The following is a 21,552-nucleotide window of genomic DNA, read 5'->3' as shown; positions in this document are numbered from 1 at the left end:
ACTCACAAGGCTTTGGTTGGCCCGAGGCTATAGCAAAAGACACTTGCCGAAGATGCCGCACAGTGGGACTGAACCCGGAACCGTGTGGCTGGTTAGCAAGCTACTTACCACACAGCCACTCCTACGCCTATATATATATATATATTTCAACTAAATACTGGATCAAATGTGTTTGAGCAATATTTGTGTCTGCAAAGTTTTTACACCATAATGTGTAATGTGGAGAAAACATTCTCCCTTAAGACAAAAGGATGTTACAACAGTCAGTTCAGAACGCCCTCTGTTGGACGGGTGGATACATTTCAAACGGGTTACTTCCCTTCAGCACGAGATACCAAGGGAGACAACTCTGATATTATAATTGACAAACAATATTGCAATCTCCTCCGCAAAATATATTTTATAACCTTTTGTTTTTATGTTGGAAAATAAGTTTCTTTCCCTCTTTCTTTTGTTCACAGATGAATAACCTGCGCTTGAGTCATCTGGAGCGTAACAAGGAAATCATGGAGATGAAGAGGCAGCTGCTTCTGCAGGAAGTGAACAACCTCCTGCTGCAGGCAGACATTACACGGCGAGAGTCAGAGTTGTACCAGTTCCAAGAGGCGAGACGCACATCGCAGCTGAAACGGTGGAACACGTATCATGGAGGAACAGAGCAAAGACCACGAGTGGTGGGTTACGCAGCAATGCTGCTGTTGCTGTTGGTCTTGTTGTTGTTCTTGTTGATGTTGGTGTTGACGGTGATGCTGTTGGCAACAGTAGCCACCATGGCTGTGTTGGCAGCAGTTGTCGTGGCAACGGTGAACACTGAAGGCCTCTTGCTCTCTCTCTGTCTCTTTCTCTCTCTCTCCCTCTATCTCGTCATCAGTCTTCTAATTTGTCTGGCTTTTTACCTGACAGTCTGAGACAAACCATATTTCACCTGTTTCACTGACAATCTGATTGTCTTTCTACTTGATTGTCACTTGATTTCTCAATGTCTGCACTTCATTTGGTGTCTCTTGTCCACAATCATATTTTTCTCTCCTACAATTCATCCATCCATTCATCTCTCTTTTTCTCCACATTTATTTACACTATATTTACTTCTATAAAAGTCACACCCCAAATTTAATGTTAAATCTGGGAACAATTTTATTCCCCCTCATAGTTTCCACTTTGCCCCGTATATAAAACACCCCCCGACCTTTTTCTTTTTTTAGTTAAAACCGATTCTGAAATGGTGTGACTTATCCTTAAGTAAACATTGTCTGACAAATATGAATCTGTTTTCGTATACGAAGCTGCCGTGGGACCAAATTGCTTCCCCCCGCCCCCCGCCCATGTCAAGGGATCAGACTACATACAAGTCACTACATTGCTAACAGGATGTAATGAGTGCTTCGACATATTTCATTCCTCCTCCACCCCACACCAACCACCACCACCATCATCATCATCATCATACACTGTCTTCCTCTACTTGCATAGAATTTTCAGTCAAACTCAATCTGTTAATCATTTAGCTTATACATACATATACACACGTTCATATATATACGCACACAGATACATGCTCATCATTTCAATGCCCGTTTTCATGCCTGCATGGCTCAGACAAAAGGGGCAGATTTTCTATGGCCCTTCCTGTCATCAACCCTCACCTATTTCTAAGTAAGCTAATATGTCCCCTTGGCCAGACTTATTTTTCCATGGAAGACTGGAAACTAACAATATTTATTTACAACCACCATGCGGTGTGAAGGCAAGAGCACGCCCCCTCCACACACACACATATACATGTATACAAACCTCACACATACACACACAATAGGCTTCTTTCAGTTTCCATGTACCAAACTCACTGATACAACTTAAGTCAGCAGGGGTCTAAAGTAGGAGATACTTGCCCAAGATATCACATAGCCATGCTTTGTGTGTGTGCATGTATGTATATATATATTATATATATATATATATAATATATGTATATATAGATACACATACATACACACACACACATATATACAAAAGTAGTTATATATATGTGTGTTTATATATATGTATGTATGTTTGTATGTATGTGTATATATATATATATATATATATATATATATATATATATATATATATATATGTATATATACACAGACATATACATACAAACACCAAAATTAAAGAAAACAAATGTGAAATAAAGAACAGCAAAAATATTTTTAACAACAACAAATACAAATTAAAACAAGACAATTGATTAGCCAATGGTGGATCCGGTACATGGTTGTCCAACCTGCCAGAAATAGCAGCCATTTCTTCCTCAAATTACCACTCTATCATCCTAAAACATGAACAGACAAACTGGACACTGTAATTCTGGATGCACAGTGGCTGAAAAAATATTAGGTGATGGTCATAATGGGAATGTTTTAATCTCAGGTTAAGTGAGATCAAGGTCTTTGTGATCTTGGTTGACCAGGGGTTAAACAACAATTCATTCAAGTTTGTAAACCATGATGAAAAAACATAGAGTTACAGACTTGTTAAAAGTATGGCTGTGTGGTTAAGAAGCTGGTTTTGCAACCAAGAGGCCTCAGGTTCAGTCTCACAGTGCAGAAACTTGGGCAAGTGTCTTCTGCTGTAGCCCTGGGCCAACCAAAGCTTTGGGAATGAATTTGGTAAACAGAAACTGAATGAAGGTCATCATATAAATATATATGTGTGTGTGTGTGTGTGTGTGTGCATGCATATGTGTGTGCACATGTATGTGTGTGTGTGTTAGCCCACCTACCATTGTTGGTTTGTTTACATCCTCCTGTAACTTAGCAGTTTGGCAAAAAAAAAAGCCAATAAACTAAGCGCCAGATTTTTAAAAAATACTTAAGTTCTGAGGTTGATTTTTTTTTACTAAAACCCTTCAACGTGATGCTCCAGTGTGGCCACAGTCCGGTGACTGAGACAAGTGAAAAATAAAAGAAAATCAATAAGCAGACAGACAGACACAAAAAAAAACAAAAACAAATTTGTGAAATTTTTCCTAATTTTCTTTCTTTCTTTCTTTTTCTCACCTGTTTTCTCTTTCTTTTTTTTTCTGGGCTTTTTCTTCTCTTTTCATTCACTTTCGTCTCCATCATTCGTTCAGGCGAATCGCAGAGAATGTGAAGCCTCGCCTCCGTTCCATCGTTTTGTCAGCATGAAAGAAAGAAGCAAGGAGCTATACAGGGATGCTGACATGCAGTCGACGCGAGAAACATCTCTACCAGACAGTAAGTGGCTGTATGAGTCAAACGATGTCCAGCGTAGTTACTGCACAGCACGCTGCACTGCCAAACACCTCTCCTGCTACCTAACTGTTACCCCTAACTGCACCAGTGGATACCTCACACCCACCACACCAACTACCTACACCACCTGCTCCTTCATACCCAACATTCTTTATAATTATAATTATTATCGTTATAATTAGGAGGGCAGCGAGCTGGCAACATTGTTAGCACGCTAGGTGAAATGCTTAGGGACATTTCTTGTCTTTACATTCTGGGTTCAAACACCACCAAGGTTGACTTTGCCTTTCTTCCTTTCTGGAGTCAATGAAATAAGTACCAGTTGACCGCCAGGGGTTGGCGCAATCAACTAATCACTTCCCTAAAAATTACTGGCATTGTGTTATGATTAGGAGAGCAGGGATCTGACAGAATCATTAGAATGCCAAAGAGGATGCTTTGTGGCATTTTGGCTGTCTTCACATTCTGAGTTCAAATTCCACTGAGGTTGACATACCTTTCATCTTTCAGGGGTCAATGAAATAAATAAACTGGAGTGAACGTAATTAACCACCCTCTCACCTATAGTCGAAAGGGACTAAATAACCCATTGTAGTATTTAGTTGAGAATCTTGACATTCTGAGTTCAAGTTCTGTTATGGTTAACATTGCCTTTCACCCTTCCAGGCCTCATAAAATATTGTATCGGAAATACTGGGGTTGATTAAATTCATTAGCCCTTCCTTCTAAATTCATGGCTTGGCCCTGTTTTAGAAAGGATTCGAGTTATAAATATGTGGGATTATGAGGAACAGTTGGGGTGCCAAACAAAATGCTTTCCACCCTTATTCAGCCAACATCTTCTGAACTGCTCGGCAGCATTTACCATGTTTAATGGCACCAAAGACTCATGGGTGTATGTTAGCTGCTTCCCCAATTCAACAGCATTAAAGTATGTAATATTCCAAGTCGTCTGGCATGAAACGTTGAAGAAATACCTTAACAAGAGCAGGAAATATTTGTGGCTATTTGAAGCTGTAAAACTGAACGAAAAGCAAAGAAGCATGATAGGAACCTCCCCCCCCCCCGACATGATTAGAGAAACAAAACATGTTCCTTTTACAGTTTAAGTAGCAGTAGCAGTAGTAGTAGTAATAACAATATTAATGAGAATGTTTATGAAAATATTATCATAATGGAAGCAGTGAGCTGGCAGAATTGTTAGCATATCAGGTCAAATATTTAGAAGTATTTTGCCCTTCTTCAAGTTCTGAGTTCAAATTCCACCATGGTTTACTTTGCTGTTCATCCTTTCAGAGTTGATAAAATAAGTACCAGTTAAATACTAGGGTTGACTTAATAGACTACCCCCCCCCTTCCCTGAAATAGCTACTCTTGTACTAACATCTGAAACTGATATTATTATTATTATTATTATTATTATTATTATTATTATTATTATTAAGGAGACAGATGAAGTAAAATTAGCCTAAAATAGTGAGGATTAGGGATGAAATTAGGGTTAGGGTGACCTCACTTTGCATAAGGGACCCAGGATGATCCTTTGAGATGTTTTTCTAGTAAAAAAAAGTACATCTGATATGGTATGAAATATGATAGTTACACTGTGAGTTCAAATCCTGCTAAGGACCTCTTTACCTTTCATCCTTCCAGGATCAATAGAATAAGGAGCAGTTATGTATTTATTCCATCAACCCACCCCCACCCCCCATATAAAAGAATACATATGTTCTAGGTGTTGATGCTGATGTCTGTAGACTCCCTCATGGCCTTGCAACCTCACCCACCTCCCCTTATTGCTTCTTTCCCCCCCATATTTGGTGTTGCTTCAAGTCAGTTATTTGTTTGATGGTTTGTTTGATGGTTTGTTTGATGGTTTGTTTGATGGTTTGTTTGATGGGTTTTCTTTCTTGTGTCTGTTTGTTGCTTTAATTACTTTTTCTTACCTTTTTCTTGAAAAAGAATTTTTTGAATGCTGTGATGATGATGATGATGATGATGATGATGATAAAGAGGAGAAGGAGGAGGAGGGAATAAAGGTGATGATGATGATGATGATGATGGCATATGACACACATGGTGTGTTGCCTCCACTCTTCTCTTTTTTTTTTCTAACAGTTTATTGCTCTATATCTCTCTCATTTCTTCTCTCTCTTTCACTCTTTTTCTCTCTAGCCCTCTATATATCTACTCTCTCTCTCTCTCTCTCTCTCTCTTCTCTCTCTCTCTCATTCAATCAGAGCTCAGTAAAAAGTACTGTACTTGAAATGAATTTAAGGTTGGAAGATTCTGGCATGATGATGATGATGATGATTGTTATTATTATTATTATCCCTGTTGTTGTTGTTCTTCTTCTTCTTGAAGGTGGTGAGATGGCAGAATGGTTAGCACGCTGGGCAAAATGCTTGGCAGCATTTCATCTGTCTTCATGTTCAGAGTTCAAATTCCACCGAGGTTGACTTAGCCTTTCATCCTTTTGGGGTCGATAAAATAAGTACCAGTTGAGTACTAGGGTCGATGTAACACCGACTTAGCCCGTCCCCCTAGAGAAAGGATTATTATCATTATTTTCCATGCTACCTTCGTTAGAGTAATTTTTGGTATAGTACCATTTGCTGAGCCCTGATGAAACAGGAGAGAGAGAGAGAGAGAGAGACAAACAGATGGAGAGACAATGAGGAATGGTAGAGTGTTATGGAGAGAAAGGAGAAGATGAATTTGGAATGAGAGAAGGGTGAGGAAGAAATGAGGGATTTAAAACAGAGCAAAGAAGCCAAGAAGCAGAAATGATTGGTTTTGCATATTTCGAAAGCGTTTGCTTCCACTGTCAGGTTTCGAGGTTAGGTCACTTGCGCACACACACACACATCTCACTTCAAGCCTCATTTATATGATGATGATGATGATGATGATGATGGTGATGATGATGGTGATGATGATGCTTATTTATAACCATCATGTCATGTCTTGATAAGGGTACATACTAGAAATATGCATATAATACACACACACATATACATACATACATATATATAAGCATGTATATATATATATGTGTGTATGTATGTGTGTGTGTATATATATATATAGATATATAGATGTATGTATGTATATGTGTGTGTATATATATATATATAGATATATAGATGTATGTATGTATATATATATACACATGCAAGTATGTATGTATATATGAAAGTAGGTACAATAAATTCAGTGTACCGCGACATCCTTTGTGTCCTGTTTTTTTATTTTATTTCATTTGATTCATATATATGAAAGTATATATATGCATATATACATACATATATATATATATAAATGTATATGTATATGTAAATGTGTGTGTATATGTATATAAATATATATATAAATATACATACATGCATACATTTATATATACATACACAAAGAATTACGTACATCTATAATATATATGTGTGTTGCGTGTAAACAAAACACAAATCCTCATATTTATGTATTTGCATATTTTGCCTTCGTTGTACTTTTGTCAAAATCACAATCCGAAACACGTCGACAAACGCGACAATAATTATTGTTTCTCCTAAAAATTGTATTTCGTTGCATTTTATGAGCGTCGTTTCATATTTTGCAGAATGTCATGGTCGATAAAAATGACATAAAGTGATGAAACTTTAAAAGAGAAACTGGTAGAAATTGGGAGGAAAGGGAAACAACGTATGTGTGTGTGTGCGTGTGTGTGTGTGTGTTTTATTAAGAACAAATTATTACACCCAAAAAAGAAATTAGTAAAGGCATGTACTAAAATATGTTTGTATGTATATGTGTGTGTATTATGTATATATATATATATATATATATATATATATATATATATATATGTAGAGATATATATGTATACACACACACACATATATATATACATACATATATATATGTGAATATATATATATATATATATTTATATACACATACACACACACACACTCATATATGTGTATGTATGTATGTATGTATGTATGTATATATATATATACCATAAATTGTTAGGAAGTACAAGAGATGAATATACTTATTTAATTACTTGTCATCCTTTGGATTACAGCTGTTTTGCAGCCTTCTTCCTCTAATAATAATTTCAGTGTATAATAAATAATGTCTACATGTTTGCACTAATATGCATGCTATGCATTATGCAGTACAGTTGTATATTCACAAATTAATGGAGTAGAAAAGGCTGGCTCTTCAGATCAACAGGGCATCATCATTACACCACCAATCCATATACATGCACACACACACCACACATATAAATATATATTATATATATATATATATATATATATATATATATATTCATGTCTTGTTATGAAGTGAATCTGAGGTGTGTATGGTGTATATATTGAATAATCTTTAGGTTTTATGCTGCTGATTTGTGCATGTGTGTGTGTGGGGTGGGGTGGGGGGGGAAGAGGCTAGGGTTTGTGTAAGAGAAATTTGTGTTTGGGAGAAAATATAAACTTGCAAATAATTCAGTCAAAACAATTAAATGAAAAGGACTCATTAAACATTAAATTATGTTTTCAAAATCAGATATATTTTTTAAAAAAAGATATATCTGACATTAAAGAAAAAAAATAGAGAATAAAGTTTAAAAATTTATTAAATTTCATAAATAACAGATGCAAGCATGGCTGTGTGATAAGAAGCTTGCTTTCCAACTGCATGGTTTTGGGTTCAGTCCCACTGCATGGCACCTTGGGCAAGTGTCTTCTACTATGTCTTCAGGTCGACCAAACCCTTGTGAAAGGATTTGGTAAACAGAAACTGAAAGAAGCCCATCGTGTATATATATATATATTTGTGTGTGTGTGTGTGTGTTTGTCCCCCATCCTCATCTCTTGACAACCGATGCTGGTGTATTTATGTCCATGTAACTTAGTGGTTTGGCAAAAAAAGACTGACAGAATAAGAAGTACTAGGCTTACAAAGAATAAGTCCTGTGGTCGATTTCTTTGACTAAAGGTGGTGCTCCAGCATGACCACAGTCAAATGGCTGAAACAAGTAAAAGAGTAAAAGAATAAACAATTTATCATTTCATAAAAATAGAAGCAAAGATTTTTTTTTTGTTAATGGAAAAAAAAAACGGAAAACATTATATGTATATATATATATAAAACATTTATTTATTTCATTCATTTGACTGTGGCCATGCTGAAGCGCTGTCTTTAGTCGAACAAATCGAGTCCAGGACTTATTCTTTGTAAGCCTAGTACTTATTCTATTGGGGTCTTTTGCCAAACCGCTAAGTTACAGGGATGGGATGTAAACACACCAGCATCGGTTGTCAAGTGAGGTGAGAGTACAAATACAGACATACAAACACATACCCGCCACAAATATATATATATATATATATATATATATATATATATATATATATATATATATATATATATATATATATAGTATATATATATATATATATGACAAGCTTCTTTCAGTTTCTGTTTACCAAATCCACTCACAAGGCTTTGGTCAGCCCGAGGCTATAGTAGAAGTCACTTGCCCAAGGTGCCACGCAGTGGGACTGAACCCAAAACCATGTGGTTGAAACAAATGTAGTCATTATTATTTGTAACAAACATATATATGTGTGTGTGTGTGTGTATGTATAAAACTAGAAATTTTGTAGAATGTTCTTCTATTTATGTCAGACCCGGTCCCAATGCTGGAATAATGGAAAGCTAAGTCGATCTCAGCAAAGTTTAGATCACTTAAATCATAAATACTCTTGGTTTCATGCATAAGGCCAGTAACTTCAGAGGGTGGAAGATATGACTGGTACTTTAATTTTATTGCCCTCAAAAGGATGAAAAGCAAATTCGGTGTCAACAGGATTTGAACTCAGAATGTAAAGCAACAGAAGAAATACCACAAAGCATTTTGTCTGATTCTCAACCAATTCAGCCAACTCGACACTTTTAATAATAAGGATAAAAATCCTTTCCACAATAGGCACAAGGCCTGCAACTTTCGGGGAGTGGGGTGGGCTAGTCGATTACTTCCACCCCAGTATGTAACTGGTATTTATTTCATCAAAAGATAAAGGTGACCTCAGCAGAAGTTGAGGGTGTGTGTAAAGATGGATGAAAATGCATCTTGTTCAACGCCTACCCAAAATGAGTATGGACTGTCAGCTTGTAACACGCTTCCGCTTGTTATTTCGGGTGATAATGACATAGATATACTTTCGACCCTTTTAGACCAAAATGTGCCAAAGAGGGAGCCTCTGTGTGATCACATGACCTGTTAGATATAGCAACATCATATCACTCAAATGTCCCTCTACAATCTCCCAAACTAAAACGACATTTTTATATAATGATTTTGGTCATTGTTGGAATGTCACAGTGATCATTAGTCTTGTGAATCATGGTTGACTAAAGGTTAAAAAAGAGTAAACACAACTCTTCATAAAAATGAACTGGGCAATTAGTTTCCACCAAATTATTCTCTAAACGAGGGCAAAATGTTAATGGAAGAGTCATACTTCCAGTTTGTTTTTCGGATAAAATCTTTCGTGTAAATTGAGATTTTTAAAATTATAATTGTAAATAAATGTTTCGATGAAAATTATATCATGTTATGATTAAATAAATTGAAAATATAAATAAATACCCTCCCACCCACCCCCACTCAAATTTCTCCTTAATAAAATACAACCTAGCAAAGAACAAAAAAATCAAAATTATAAAACAAATATAAATAAAATGAATTGATATTTTTTTTTAAACTTGTAATTTGTGTTTTAATCGGTGAAATGTAAATATATATTTATTATGTTAAATAAGTTTTAAAATGTCGAATAAATTTGGAGGGAGAAATACATCTAAACCAAAATTATTTTTAAGAAAAATTTTAATTGAATTAATTGGTTATAAAAAGTCTTCAGTTTTTAGAAGATTTTTTTTATTTTTCAGAGAAAAATTAAATTTCATCTTCATATATAGAGCTCTGTGTGTGTGTGTGTGTGTACTTGCTAAATTGCCATAACATTTGAAACTCTTTCATTGCGTTTCAAAAGTAGATTAATAACATTCACATACAAAACAAACAATTTATTCTATGTGGTTTCCATTGTTTGCAATTACAGCCTTCACACGGCCCCAGAACCCCACACAACTCTTTACCAGGAAGTCACTGTATATCCTGGCCCACCCCTCATTGATGCCAACTTTCAGAGAGTTGATGCTGCCATGCTCTAAAATGCCCCACATGGCATAGTCCAGAGGGTTGAGATCTAGGGTAGAAGAGGGCCAGAAGTTCACCAGTTAGAAGGCAGAAATTCTGTACTTTCTTAGCAGTATGGCTAGGAGCACCATCCTGGGTCCACACATAGTTGCTCTCCATGTTGGGCCATGACAAGACATGGTACCCCAATGTCTTGTAGTAGGCATCAGTACCTTCCTTTTCTCTGGGCTTGTAGGAGTAGATGGGCGTCTTTCTTCTATTGGTGGCCACAACACTGAAGGCTATGAATTGAGCTGGATGTTTTGTTCTAAAGGTGCCCCTGACATCAGCTATTGACTCCACAATGTATTTGTCATTTTTGTGGTTCACAACTGCATTCACTGTGAAGATCTTCTCATCAGAGATAATCTTCATAGTGGACACATTCTTCTTGAGGTATGTGAGAACCTTTATGCACGTCTCCAGTCTCCTTGCTTTCATAGGTTCTGTCAGCAGATGTCTCTGTATCCGGGTGTAGGACTTGAGGCCCAAGTCATCATTAGCAGGTGTTCTGTTGGTCTTAGGGTCCACTTCAAGTTCAGTATCGAGCTTCTTCATTGATGTGGTTGGGTCCATTGAAATTTTGGACTTGAGGATGGTGATGAAGTCTTGATTCCACTATCAGACTTCCTCTGAATGCTATTGTCCATTCTCTTCTTGACATCATAAACTGTGTGTAAAGATGCTCCGACCATGCTTGAGCACCAAATCACAAACTCTTTGGCATTTGTCTTCCCGCTCAACTATATTCGTCAGGATTTCAGCAAAAAACAGCTTATTAGCGCCATGCGTTCTTTGTTTTGCATTAGGTTTCATCTAATTTCGTGTTGTAGTTGCTGTGAGATATTAGTGTAACTTTTAACGTGAGTTTTGGTTCCACACCATTTATTTATAGATAAAGAAGAATAAAATAAATGGATATTTGAGGATATCCTTACATGGGTTTCAGTTGCATGTTTATTTTGGATATGAGTATAATTGTGTAACTTAATAGATAACATTATAACACCCACAAGATTATCCACCATCTGTCTAACACTCGTGGACATGTTTACAAAATCAAAAAAGCAACACAGCACCCATGAATTTCAGACGCATTTTTTTCCTGCTCAGAATTTCTGAAACATGGAATAAACTACCTGCATCAGTTGTTAGCTGTCAAAACACAACATTCTTCAAAATTTCCATGCTTCCTGAAATTCGCCAACAGTTCACCCGGTGCAACAGCTCTGCCCCTTCTCTTTAAATGGTGCACTGTTCACTTCCAGTGCATTTTTTCTGTCTACTATTCATGCACTTTTGGCTGCTTTTTCTCCTGATGTGTTGTAATGCGCCCAAGCACTGTATACAACAAATTTATTTCATATATTATTTATGTACCATTATCTACATTAATTTACCTGGGTCTAATTGATCCCCTCTATTTTACTATATATAGATATGGAGCTGTGTGTTTGAGTGTATATATATACTCATATATATGTGTATACACATCAATATATATACTTATATATATACATATATGCATTCATATGTACACACACACACACACACACACACATATATATATATATATATATATATATATATAGAGAGAGAGAGAGAGAGAGAGAGAGAGCGAGAGAGATGCAGGGATAAGTGTATCTGGGTGAAAGGTTTGCTTCCTACTCACATTGTGTCAGGCTCGGTCCCACTGCTTAGCCTCTTGGGCAAATGTCTTCTGCAATATCCTTGATCTGACCAAAGTCTCGTGGGTGGACATAGGAAACAGAAACATGTAGGCAAGACATGGAAATCCCATTACGAACCAAAGCATCGTTTATAATGGGAACATTATTGGCTGCACCCGCATTATTTATCATGCGTTGTGTTTTGTCTCTTCACCAAATTTGCTGCTCTGTGACATTCAGGTGTTCTCTAACACTCTGTGTTATTTGAGGAGCTTTCTACAGAGGCTGTCCAACAGCAGAGTTGGTGTTTAAACAAAAGACATACCGAAATAATGCATTTCTAAATCTCTCACAGAGATTTATGCAGTAGCATCATGATAAAGTGATAGTATGTTGTCAACTTAATGTGGCAGTCCCATGAATGGGAAGAATGCTACAGTTATTTAGCCCTAGGAAACACCGTTTCCAGTAGGCCATGATACATTTTCTGTGTCCTTATGTTTACAAAGTGGAGACAAGCACCTCCAACCAGCAAAGCCAGCAATTCAGAGACTAGTTTCCGAGTCATTGCTCATCATCAGTCTGGAGTAGCATGGCTTGCTGGCTGCCAGTGTCTATCTGCCTTATATATATTTCAATTGAAATACATTCACTGATTTTTGAAACTAGAAATAATACATTTCAAAGGTGGATAGGCATCAACAGCTAGGAAGCCATGCTACAGATGGTGAGCAATGGCTCTGAAACTAGTCTCTGGATGTTGGCTTTGCTGAGTGGAAAACATAAGGGCACAGGAAATGTGTCAAGTCTAACAAGAAACAGTGTTTCCTAGGGTTAAATAACAGTAACATTCTTCCCTTTCATGGGACTGCCACATTAAGTTGACAACATACTATCACTTTAAAAGACATACACTATGTAAGTGCAACTGATAATACACACACACACACACGCGTGCGCGCGCGTGCACTCATGAGCTTAACCTTATTGAGCAGAAAGCTGGATGATGAACTCAGCTCATCAGAGTAATGACACTTTACGCAAATTTTACTGTTGAGCTGTGGTGCCTACTTAACAGCTGGCTGACTGAGCCATTCACAATTTACACACACATGCGCTCATGTGTACAAACACTCATGCAGTTCATCATAGATTCTGTAATGGTTTCGGCAATAAATATTCAAAATTGCTCCAGGAACTTACCTCCACATTGATTTTCAGATGAAATGGCTGTGTATTCCACAGAGACATGTACTATTAAGATAACCTTTCATGTAGACTCAGTGTGACACTACATATGAGACTGGTGATTCTTTCAGTCACTGAGTCTACCCAACTGGCTTCAGCACAGTCTCCTTCTACCTGATACACGTCAAAAGGCTGTGGCTGTTCTTCAAGACAAATACTTTCGGTGCAACAAAACCTGTACACACACTTACCAAAAGTGCAATCTAAATATATGCAGACATGCATAATTGCATGCATGTAACTGCACATGCATAACTGCATGCAGTTGTCTTTGCAAATCATTTCGTTTCTGTGTTTGTTTTACTTTGTTTATTTTTGTTCATTTTATTAATTTATTTATGAATTTATATATTTATTTGTTTATATATATATAATATATATTATATATGTGTATATGTATATATATATATGTATGTATATGTGTATGTATATATATATAATGTTAGTTTTCTTCAGAAAATTCTATGTTGTTGAAATTATTAAAATTAAAATCTCAGTTTTACTAAATAAATAATCTAAAATTATGAAAATGCCTTGAATTTTATACTAACGTTGTTTTGTCTTGTTTTTGGATGCTTCTTGCTTGTTTTTGCCTGCACACACACACACACACGTGTATGCATGTGTGTGCACCTACGTGGATGCATCTTCAGTCTTGTAAAAACATTGCATTTCTGAAAATCTTGCTATGATTTTGAGTTATTCCATTGTCTTCCATATCACATTGCATTACAGAATTCCATGTTTTGACAAGATTCTCAAGAGCTCAATGCTTTCAGAGGGCAAAGGACAGTGTGTGTGTGTGTGTCTGTGTGTCTGTGTAAGTTAAGAAATGGTGACAAGTGACAGTGTTTTGTAAATATTAGTTTTCACTGTATATTTTGACTCTAGAAAATAATATAAGATTCAGGCAATTAAACCCCGAAAGATAAAAATAGATATTAGTGCACATGGAAATACCCAATTTTTTTTCCATTGTGGGTCTATATGCTCCTATATTAGACTATTTTAGTCAAAATATACAGTAAAAACTTATATAATTATGTTTACAATATGTGTGTGTGTGTGTGTGTGTGTGTATACATATGTGTATATATATATATATATATATATATATATATATATATGTACATTATATATCTATATATATATTATATATCTATATATATATATGTATGTGTGTGTGTGTATAAATATATTCAATACAAAGTGTGAGTTTATATTGGTAGTCTCTGTTGGTGACTAAAGTTTATCTTGACAGGGTTGCTTTTCTCTTCCATCTTAATAGCAGTATCTCCCATTAGTTGATTCAACAACTTCTCCCACGGGAGGATCTCTCTTGATCTGTAGAAATCAAGCTTACCAATGACCAGCCAAGATTTGTCACTCAGATGACATGAGGTTAAAATTGCACTAATATCAAAACACCTCGGTGATTAGACTTTGCATGTCCATGAAACTTAAAGTAATGCAACTGTTCACCCACACAAACTGCACATGCATACACAGGATTCTCGTGAGCACGATGCTTTCAGAGGGCAAAGGACAATGTGTGGGGGGGGTGGAGGTGCATGTGTGTGCGTGTGTGTGTGTTATATTGTGGGCATTACTGAGTGTAATATTTGTTATTAAAACTTTTTCATATCTCCTTATGAAATAATAATGATCCTTTAACCTTTGAAAACCTCAGCCTTTTTCACACACACACACACAAACACATATATATGTATTTGTGTACACATGCACACACACATAAGTATATATACATATGTATACATACACACATACATATACACCTGTCAGCCTTTCATCTCTCGGTTTCTCCTCTATTATCCAACTCTGCTCATTCTTTTTTTAATTGCCAGTCATCACTCCCTTTCCCCTTGCTCACCCCTTGACCGCCATCCTCATTCTTAACACCACCTCCACCACTCAAATATACCACTGACCAGTCCAGTTTTTTTTCTAAACCTTCACACTTCTGCCTTTAAAAAAATAACAAACACATCCAATAAACTAATCCTGGTTTATCCCTTGGTCAGCTCTTATCTAGTTGTCACACAATTGGACAAGAGCTGACCAGGAGATAAACAGCTACAAGAGCAACAATATATGAAACAGCTGATGGCTCTCACTTGCTGTTTTTAACCCCTGATGCATCATTATAATTCAAGAAAATCCTGGCAGGGTGGGAGCCTGCAAATCCCAGTTCATGTTTTACAAGTCTTAAAAAATGCAGAGATCGGTCACAATGTCAATGAGGAATATCGATGTTGTCCCCGTTTCATTCAAGTGGGGAGAAGCTTTAAATGTCACCCTTTATGCTCATTCACGTTCACACACATACTCACACTTGTATAATAATAGATACACATGTACCCCATACAGAAACAATGGGCTTCTACACAGTTTCCATTTCCCAAATTCACTGACAAGATTTAGGTTGGCCAGGAACTGTAGGAGAAGACTCTTAACCAATACAAATAGACTGAAAGTCTATTTGTATTGAATTAATAAATAATAATTGATGTAAGTCAATTATTGTCCATCAATATTTCTCCATTTTCTGTTTTCCTTATCTATAAAACTGAATCTTCTGGCACTTCTTTTCCTTGTCACCTTCAAACTCCAAGAAGTGCTTACACCATTTAATTGGCAGCTGTTTCTTATATTGGCATTCTGTACACTCCATTCCAAGGACAATTTTCTTGGTGGTTTTAGCCATTTTGTGAAAGATAGCTTTGGTCTGACCACCATAACGTCTTTGTTTTCAATCGTAATGTCTCTTACCTTGAGCACATAATCAGGCTTTACCTGACTTGTACTGTGAAACCTTCTGAAGAGTACGTTTCCTGCACTTTTTACCTTTGCAGTGGGTCCGCCAGGTTTTGGGGATGTTCACCATTTTCAATGCGCAATATATATATATATATGTATATATGTATGTATGTATATATATATATATGTATATATGTATGTATGCATGTATTTTGCGCATTGGGTATGTTGCTATGAAGCCAATTCACTGCCAATAGGTAGCTGACGACATCCATGGTATTTACACAATTGTCACTGGATCTACCCTGGGGATTCCTTAGAGTACATTGAGTATATAACAAATGATGGACGTTGAAAATGGAATGCAGACAATGCAGGATGCGTCGAAACGATCATTGTGAGCAAGAACGCTTTCCATGTATTCTATTTTCTGTCTCTACCATTTGTTATAGATATAACACACACACACACACACACACATACACACACACACATATATATATATATAAATTAATAGTTATCGCCATACTAATATGGCAGTCTTATAAATATAAGACTAAAGCTGTCGCTGATTAGCTCCAAGAGGCGACCACCTCAAGCTAGCTATTTGACACACGAACCTGTGTCCATTACAAACCTTCGAACAAGGGAGGTCAGCCGCTTCATCCTGCCAGTCAGACAGCTACAGTTCGAAGGTTTGTAATGGACGCAGGTTCGTGTGTCAAATAGCTATCTTAAGGCGATGGCCTCTTGGAGCTAATCAGCGACAGCTTTAGTCTTATATTTATAAGACTGCCATATTAGTATGGCGATAACTATTAATTTATATATATATATATATAGATATATATATATATATACACATACATACATTACATACATACATACAAACATACATACATACATATGTATATATATATATATATATATATATATATTATATATATTAACCGGTGTTGTTCAAACCATCATTCGTTTTGTTCTCTTACTTTATTATTATCATCTTATAATCATCTCATAATAATGACCTTTATGACTCGTATTACTACCTCAGTCAATCTAAATGTATATATTTGTCGTTACCTGTCATAAAAAACCTTTTTTTTATTTGCAATGTGCATTTTCGTTGATTTTTCATATTTTATCCTTACATTTCCATGTGTATTTTATATTCTCTTTTCGTAACATATTTCTACTATCCATATATATATATATATATATATATATATTTATATATACACACACACACACACACACATTCAGTGGGTATGAAGACGCTTGCACAGAAATAGATGTTCACATTAATTTGTGCTCAAAGTTAAATTCTTAGAATCTTATTTCTTAATCAAAGTAAGGTACTCCAAATGCAGGTAAATTGGTTAGAAAGAAAGAGTTTTTACGCAGCAAATATCATTAAAGAGAGGTGGAGAAACAATTTAGATGTGGGGAACATATTTACATGATTTGTTACATCACTTTTACAGGATGTAATTAGATCTCTTCAGGTGTTTTGATGTATCTTTGACTTGTGGATAGTATTACACATATTATGTAATTAGATATAAGCATTATAAAATAATATAATTCAGAAACACCAGAACAAACACAAACACAATACACCTGAACCTTGAAAATGGTACAGAATCCATGGTAGAAATTGCTCCCAAATCTCCCACAAATCTCAATCTATTAACATTGTTGTTGTTGTTATGAAGGCAGTGAGTTTGGTGGAATCATTAGCACGTTGGTCGAAATGCTTAGCAGTATTTTGCCAGTCTTTACATTCTGAGTTCAAATTCTGCTGAGGTTGACTTTGCCTTTCATCCTTTCGGGGTTCTTGAATAAAGTACCAGTGGAACACTGAGGTCAATGTAATCTTCTGGTCTCCTCCCCACAAAAAATTTCAGGCCTTTTGCCTTTAGTAGAAAGGATTATTATTGTGTTAGGTGGTGGTGTGGTTAAGGAGCTCTCTTCCCAGCAATATGGTCCTGGATTCAGTCCCACTGTGTGGCACCATAGGCCAGTGACTTCTACTAGAGCCCCAAGCCAACCAAAGCCTTCTCAGTGGATTTGAAACCCAAGAAACTGTGCAGAGACCTGTTGTATATATGTGTGTGGGTGTTTATCTTTGACTCCCCCACCACTACCACATCATTTAACAACTGGTACTGGTTTGTTTACATTCCCATAACTTAGCTTTTTGGCAAAAGAGATGGCTGGAATAATTACCAGGTTCAAAAATTAGACATTGGGGTCGATTCGTTCATGTACGCCCTTCAAGGCAGTGCCCCAGCATTGCCACAGTCCAATGACTGAAACAAGATAAAAGATAAATTCTGCCAATAAAATTAACAAAGTTATGACAAATGCCAAAGTGAGAAATGGTAAATTCCTCAAGGAACTGACTCTGTGACTAAGGTTCCTTTTTAGGCCATAGCTCTTTCGCATATTTTTCTAATGTCTGAATACTAAATCTCTCATCCATTCAAGCAAATCCTTCATGTAAATTCAATGGACCTAAATTGAGTATCCAGTGAATACAAGTGCAGCTCTGACTCTTTCTTCGGATGTCACATCCTTCATGTTCCTCTGGCAGACGGCCAAGAAGAAGGTATTTCTGTCTGGTCAAGATTACACAGACATCTAAAACATTTTGTGAAATCATGGGGCATGTTTCAAAGTTAAACTTGCCGGCAGGTGACACCTCAGCTATGGTTATTTATATCTATGACTGTTGTCTGTGTGTCATCCTCATCCATCATTTTAAATACAGGTTTTGTCCCCATTAATGGAGGTGGCCGGATCTACCTCAGTGCCATAGCAACTGACCTCACACCATCTTGGCCAGTTTTGGGCATCCTCATTTCTCAAGCCAACCCTACCAATCTCCTCCTCCACGTTTTCCTTGGTCTACCTCACTATCGCTGTCCATTTACCTCAAACTCAAGCACCCTCTTCAGAACATGCTCCTTATCCCTCCTCAACACATGCCCATACCACCGCATCCCATTCGCCCTTACCAGCCGTTCCACCGATTCCTCCAGCCCCAGCATCCCCATCAAGTCCTCAGTCTTCCTGTTATCAAACACCTTCATACCACACATTTTTTTCACCACTGCTCTCTCAGTCCTTCTCAAAATTGCCATCATGTGAATATATATATATATATATATATATTAGAGGAAAAAGACATCAAAAACCAAGGCAGGACGAGTATCAAAAGTCATTTATAATAATTTAATTAGGGTGAGGTGAATTTGAAGTCTTACAGCTGTTTCTGGGGTATCCTAAGTGATAGGCTAACATGTCCATACACTGGGTATTCCATCATCAGAGGCAAGGTGAGTATGTACGAAAGTTCTAGACAGAGAAATTCACAGATTATAAAGAATAAACTAAAAGAATAAAGAGTAAAGCTTTAGATTGAAGAATAGAGACAGGAGAAAAAAGTACACAGTTCATCTTTTTCCAGGGGGTATGGAGGTTGGGTCGTACTTCCATGAAGGTATAGGCCCTCAGGTTTAATCTCAAGTAAATCCAAGCCCTTATTTAATGTACTTGACTGGTCCTTTATTTTATTGACCCCAAAAGGATGAAAGGCAAAGTTTTGTGTAGATGCCCTCAGACAATGAAGTAGGCTAGCCCAATACTTAGATATAGGGGGAGAAGCCTAGACGTCAGGAGACGAGAGTAGAGTTGAGTAGAGGTCATCCAAACGTGCAACATAACCGTGGCAACGAGGATTTCACAGCTCACACAACCACTGTGCAGTATTGCAACATAACACAAAGTTAGATTCAGTGGGACTCGAACTCAGAATGTAAAGGGCTGGACGAAATGCTGCTAAGCATTTTATTTGATACGGTAAGGATTCTGCCAGCTCACCACCTCAATGATAATGATAATGATGATGATGATGATGGTTAATATTGATAATGGTTTACTGTTTTATTTCTTGTAGCCTTTGACCAAGGAGGACTGAAGCAGAGTCGTGCTGGTAGTTTGACTGAAATTCGATTTGATCCTAAATCTACCATGGGTCATATCAATGGATCTGGTCCTCAGCTACAGTATAGATCCAGTTCTACCCCTTTTATGGATTCCCTGGTGCCTAGTATGGAACAAACTCCAATAAGAATGGCACCAGAAGGGGAAACACATCGCACAAGCTTCATCTCAACACTTTCACCGAGTGATGCAGAATTGATATCAAGAATTCCCGATGGGGCATCTCAGGAGATTGAACCCATTACCACTCCAGCCACAATCAGTCACGACATCCATGATTCGGATCAATCTCGTTTACAAATTTCTTTCACTATTTCTCTTCCGACAATGAACGTGCAAATCCCGCAAACGATCACCACATCCCCACATGAGACCAGCTCCATCAGCTCACAGTGCTTGTTATGTAAAACAGCTTCGGTTCAAAGACATGTGAGTGGCACTGCAGCCATCGACACGATGACGGAACCAACTACAGCAGGTCTCGGTGCCAGCACAAGCGAACAGATTGGCAAATTTCACCAGGGTGAGACACTCGCTGATTGGTTGAAGAGAGAACCGAAATGTCCAGAACTCCTCCTTCCAGAATGTCCTCACAGTAAAGATATCATTGCTGTACAACAATCGATGTTTGGTGAAGAACTGCCAACCGAAACATCATCTCTGGAAGAAGGGCAGACAAGTAAACAAAAAGGATCATCATCCCCGTACTTCAAACCAACCGTTAAAAGCAAAGCAGCCCCTGTATGCAGGGATCAGTTGATAAGCCAGACATATCCCCGCCAACCAACTGAAGGACAACAAAGCTCTCCTAATGTGCCCTTCACAGCTCAGGCTGAAAAATCAGACAAGAAATCATCAACATTTACAGAAGATCTTCCGTCAAGCTCTGACAAAAAAACACACCGTGATCCACAAACAGAAGACAGGAAAATAAAGTCAGGTAAAAGTCCAAAAAGAGAAAAACAAGGACCTTCCCCCGAGAGTCCAGCATTAAGACTCTCACAAACTTCAAGTCCAACAGGACCAAATGTGGCATCTCCTCCACAAGTCGGAGTTGTGTCTCCAATACGAAGACTCAAGCCGGCCACAGAATTACTTGAGGAATGCCAGAAATACAGATTGGGACATTTAGCCCATCACACCCGAGGCTATCTCAGAGGTGCTCGTTTAGAAGACCCAAGTAAAAAGGTCGCCGAGGAAATGAGTGCAAAGAGGCTGGAAAAAGAGAACATATCTGAAGGTTATGTCGAAGTCGTTGCCAAAAGGCTTTCTGGAGAAGGAATGCCAGCGCAAAGTCTTGGGTCAAGTG

The 21,552-nt window shown here is 37.2% G+C and overlaps 1 protein-coding gene across 3 annotated transcripts in view; it reads left to right on the top strand.

The window, feature by feature from the left end:
- LOC115223384 overlaps positions 1-21,552 on the top strand; it is a 137,388-nt gene that overhangs the window by 97,607 nt on the left and 18,229 nt on the right. For all 3 annotated transcript variants that reach the window (XR_005003537.1, XM_036512473.1, XM_036512472.1), the window contains exons 10-12: positions 462-674; positions 3,122-3,245; positions 20,197-21,552. The exon at positions 20,197-21,552 is cut by the window's right edge. Coding sequence is in view for 2 of the 3 variants with exons in the window: in XM_036512473.1 (XP_036368366.1) it covers positions 462-674; positions 3,122-3,245; positions 20,197-21,552 (1,693 nt within the window). In the remaining variant the exon portion in view is untranslated. The remainder of the gene's footprint in view (positions 1-461; positions 675-3,121; positions 3,246-20,196) is intronic.

Source organism: Octopus sinensis, linkage group LG23, assembly GCF_006345805.1.
Source record: "Octopus sinensis linkage group LG23, ASM634580v1, whole genome shotgun sequence".
NCBI classification, from domain to species: Eukaryota; Metazoa; Mollusca; class Cephalopoda; order Octopoda; family Octopodidae; genus Octopus; species Octopus sinensis.
This window is presented reverse-complemented; position numbering and strand designations above follow the sequence as displayed.